This window comes from Phoenix dactylifera, chromosome 14, assembly GCF_009389715.1.
Source record: "Phoenix dactylifera cultivar Barhee BC4 chromosome 14, palm_55x_up_171113_PBpolish2nd_filt_p, whole genome shotgun sequence".
Lineage (NCBI taxonomy): Eukaryota > Viridiplantae > Streptophyta > Magnoliopsida > Arecales > Arecaceae > Phoenix > Phoenix dactylifera.
Window position 1 is genome coordinate 17309896 of NC_052405.1, and position 3989 is coordinate 17313884.

Genomic DNA, 3989 nt, shown 5'->3' on the forward strand with positions numbered 1-3989 from the left:
ACTGTCATGCATGAACCACACAAGTGGCAGTAAAGTATTGGTTGAATTTCCTGGTTTAATATACTTAGCCGAACACGCGATCCTTAATTTGTCACCCCCACAGTTCTAAGGTATCACGTCAATTCTTACATTATGAAGCCACCACCAGGAGCCAAGTCAAAAAGTTCTCCATGCCCTTTAGACAAAGCTAAGAGACATCAAAGACTTAATCTCCTTGTATTAGTATTAGAGAAAGGATTAGTAGACGACGACTTAAAACTTGAGAAAAATCCCTCCCTCACCATCCCTTGGGGCCCTTAAAGAGCCCCTTTTAGGAGGCAAAGTGTTTCATCACATCTGACTTTTGCCTAACGAGACAGTTTCCCATTGGTCGGTTGTTTGGGACTGTGGGCTTTATTTATAAGAGGTCGTCTACCCTTTGTTTCCCTCACCAAACCAGAGAGATCCATAGTTGAAGACAAAGAAGACTTCTTTCTTTCTTTCTTTCTTTCTTCTTCTTCTTCTTCACTTGGGAAAGGGAAATGGCTCGTCTGCTCTCAAATCAGGCTACTGCCTTTCTCCTCCTCATCTGCTATGTAGGGTCTTCCATGGGATCAGTGCACTTCTCCGACCTTAAAGAGACTCTCATAGTGACCGCATCTCCAAAATCTGGTCAAGGTTTGTACCCTTCTTTTTTTTCTCTCCTCTTCTCTCTCTCTAAATGATAATACTAATAGATGTTGGTTTTATTATCTATATGTGATTTTTGGATCTGCTTTCTCTCAAAAAAGGATTTTCAGATCTATTATTTTTCTAGAAAAGGAAAGAAAATTTTGTTATGTAATTATTTTCACTATGTCATCACAATCCTGTAAGATCTTAGGAGTGTAAAACCTGAGTTTGTTCTTTGATGGTGTTTACATATTTTGATCCTTCATCTTTTAGCTTCTTATCTTGTGGGACTGCGATTAATTAGAGGAAATCAGGATAAAAAAGAATAATTAGAAAAAAAATCAAATGAGCTCATCTCAATCTCATCAAAATTTACCCTGAAATTTAGAAAGCTTTGATATTTTCTCAAAACATGCCTTGAGACATTTAGCATCCTTTTTGCCTGATCTATGTCTTAGTGATCCGAAACATTAGTAACTGCATAGCTTTCCTAGTTCTCTTTAATTCGCTTAGAAAGTTTGAATACAACTTCTCTTCCTCCTATAAAACTCAAGAATGATGATATGCTGGAGCCGAGGACATGCAGGTGGGGAAGGAAAACAACTCTAGATCACTGGATATTTACCTGTTATTCCTTATATTCTACTGTGGAAAGAATAATCAAACATCCTATAAAAATACAATACAACCACATGAAATATATCTTCTCTTGTTTGACATGAAATCTTTATTAATGCAGCCACTACATGCTAAACATACCAAAATTAAAGATTGCATATCTCTAACTGTCCATAGTCTCTTCATCAAATATTGATCCACTCGAAGAACAAATCATTCTCTTTGTAACTTCTAGCTAACATTGATCTTGTTATGTCCTCTTGGGAACATAATTCAGTGCTGTATGCTGGAGAAGATAAGATCACTGTTACATGGAAGCTGAACAGCTCCCTGCCGGCCAGCACCGATGCGGCATACGAGAAGGTCAAGGTGAAGCTCTGCTATGCGCCGGTGAGCCAGAAAGACCGGGGGTGGCGCAAGACTGAGGACAACCTCAAGAAGGACAAGACATGCCAGTTCAAGATCACCAACCAGCCCTACGCCGGCGGCGGGAGCTTTGAGTACACCGTCGACCGCAGCGTGCCCACCGCCACCTACTTCGTGCGGGCATACGTGGTCGATGCCTCCGATACCGAGCTCGCTTACGGGCAGACAACTGATGCCAAGAAGACCACCAACCTGTTTGATGTCGTCGGGATCACCGGCCACCATGCCTCGCTCGACATCGCCGCGGGATGCTTCTCGGCCTTCTCGGTGGTGGCGCTGCTCTTCTTCTTTGTCATGGAGAAGAAGAAGGCCAAGAAGTAGGCAACTCATGCATGGCTTTTATCACTGCAGCAATAACGGATGGAGTGTGTATTGTTCTAGTGTGCCCTAAAACCTTGTTGCCCTCCACGTATTGAAGTAGTCTTCTTCCTGGTTACTTGAGTGCTAAAAGACTTTGTGATGCTAAAAGCTACAGCTATAAATTTTTAGTCCGCCAAACTTTTCATCTAATGTGTGGTTTAATGGAAAAGGTGCTGGGGTCTGTGCTCTTGGGAACTTGGCAAACGATTAAACCTGTTCCTTTTCAATTTTTTTTTTATTGAATCCTTTTTAATTTGTTACCAAGTCTTTCATGTTGGCGTTATCATTTGGGAGTTAGTGATGCACCTAAGTTTCATACAGATGTTTGACTTCTATCTTTTCATTTAGTGAGGTATTGTGTGGTGGGGAGAACGAAAGGTTTATGGAATAAGATAAAATACTTCACCAAATTTAAAGGGAGGATATTCTTGATTGTAAGGCTATAATTTTATGATAGCCACGTTGACAACGCTGAAGGTGGCATATAGTACGTCCATAGGGAACTGCTAGTTGCCCCCATCAACTAGAACCACGTATATATAATTTAAAAAAAATAAAAAAAAAGAACTTCTGGTTGTGCCCATCAGGTGTGAGAACCACATATATATAGCTGTCAAATTATCAAACTCTGGAAAGCCATAGAATTTTCTGAAAGAGATGATTTAAAGTAAAGATAATATTAAAAATAGAGGCATTTCAACGATATCCTTTTGACTATATAGAAGAATTAATATGATCAGAAGAAGAATTAAACTATATGGAAATGAAATACAAATGAAGCATAATTATCTTATTGATAAGAATACATACACAAGTCAATTTGTTTTGGAATTAAACTATGATGAGTATGCTTTTCTACTTCTAGATTTGTGTACAAAGAACATCGCTGTGAAATAATGTCAACTTGTTCCTTGACAAATTCTAGATTGTGACAGATTGTGAAGTATCAAAAAAAAATTTTAAAAAATAAAAGATTCTGAATTGGTCTTAGGACCTTGAATGTCTTTGAAAATCAAAAATTTCTCATGAAGGACATTTCATTTTACTATTTAACTAACATATGTTTACCTAAATAGGAAAATTAAATAGCTAGCTCCATTATTTCATAATTTTTAATAAAACAACAAATTTGTATTTAAACCATTTTTTCTATATTTTCATTGAAATTTGTTTCTTAAAATTAAAAATCTTTAATGAACTAATTTTTGTTTATTTTTTTTAAGCAACAGAATGATTATAGTTTTCTCATGAGTATATTTTCAGGATTAATTATTTTCAAGTATGTTGCAATTATTGAGAAATCATATGCTGTTATTGTCCGACCACTTAGTGTGCTTTAGCTACTTCACTTAAAAGAAAAACTATTGCATAATTATATTTTTTCTTGGGAGGAGAGGACGTTCCTTTTGGATGATGTCCTAAAATAGGCACGTACATAGCATGCTTCTTTTTTTTTTAGCTTATTAAATATGTACAATAGTTTTGATAAATGTTGCTGGAAATTAGACCCGAGGGCAATCTTCGGTCGAGGAAAGGGAGCGGCGTGTTCTCACGGCGGGGCGGCGGTCCGTCGGCGAGCGGCGTCCTCCGTCTGAGGCGGTCGGAGAGAAGGGACGGCTGGCCCACGCGGCGAGGCGGGGATCCGTCAGCTGGTGGCGTCCTCCGTCTGGGTGCCTGCACACGAGCCGGTGGCCGGGTTTTCCGGCGCCGGCCCTCCGACGCTCAAGTCAGGGAGGGGGCAAGTAGTGTAGAAAGGAGATGAACAGTGTCTGTAGAGTGCTTCAATTTTTTTAACCCCCTCCTGAGAGGCCAAGGCTCCCTTTTATAGGCGGGGGTCGGTTTACCTGCGATGTAACAGGGCGAAGCCGTAGTACGGCTCGGCATGTCATTCGGGTCGGCGCACGGTTAGGCGAATCATTGCACTGATATCGGCG

General features: G+C 39.8%; 1 protein-coding gene across 1 annotated transcript; it reads left to right on the forward strand.

Moving 5' to 3' along the window:
• The first annotated feature begins 353 nt into the window (after positions 1–353).
• LOC103709961 (high-affinity nitrate transporter-activating protein 2.1) lies at positions 354–2315 on the forward strand. The gene is made up of 2 exons (XM_008795512.4): positions 354–657; positions 1547–2315. Exons 1-2 carry the CDS (start codon positions 522–524, stop codon positions 2014–2016), a joined length of 606 nt encoding a protein of 201 aa, XP_008793734.1. The 5' UTR covers positions 354–521; the 3' UTR covers positions 2017–2315.
• Positions 2316–3989: the final 1674 nt, after the last annotated feature.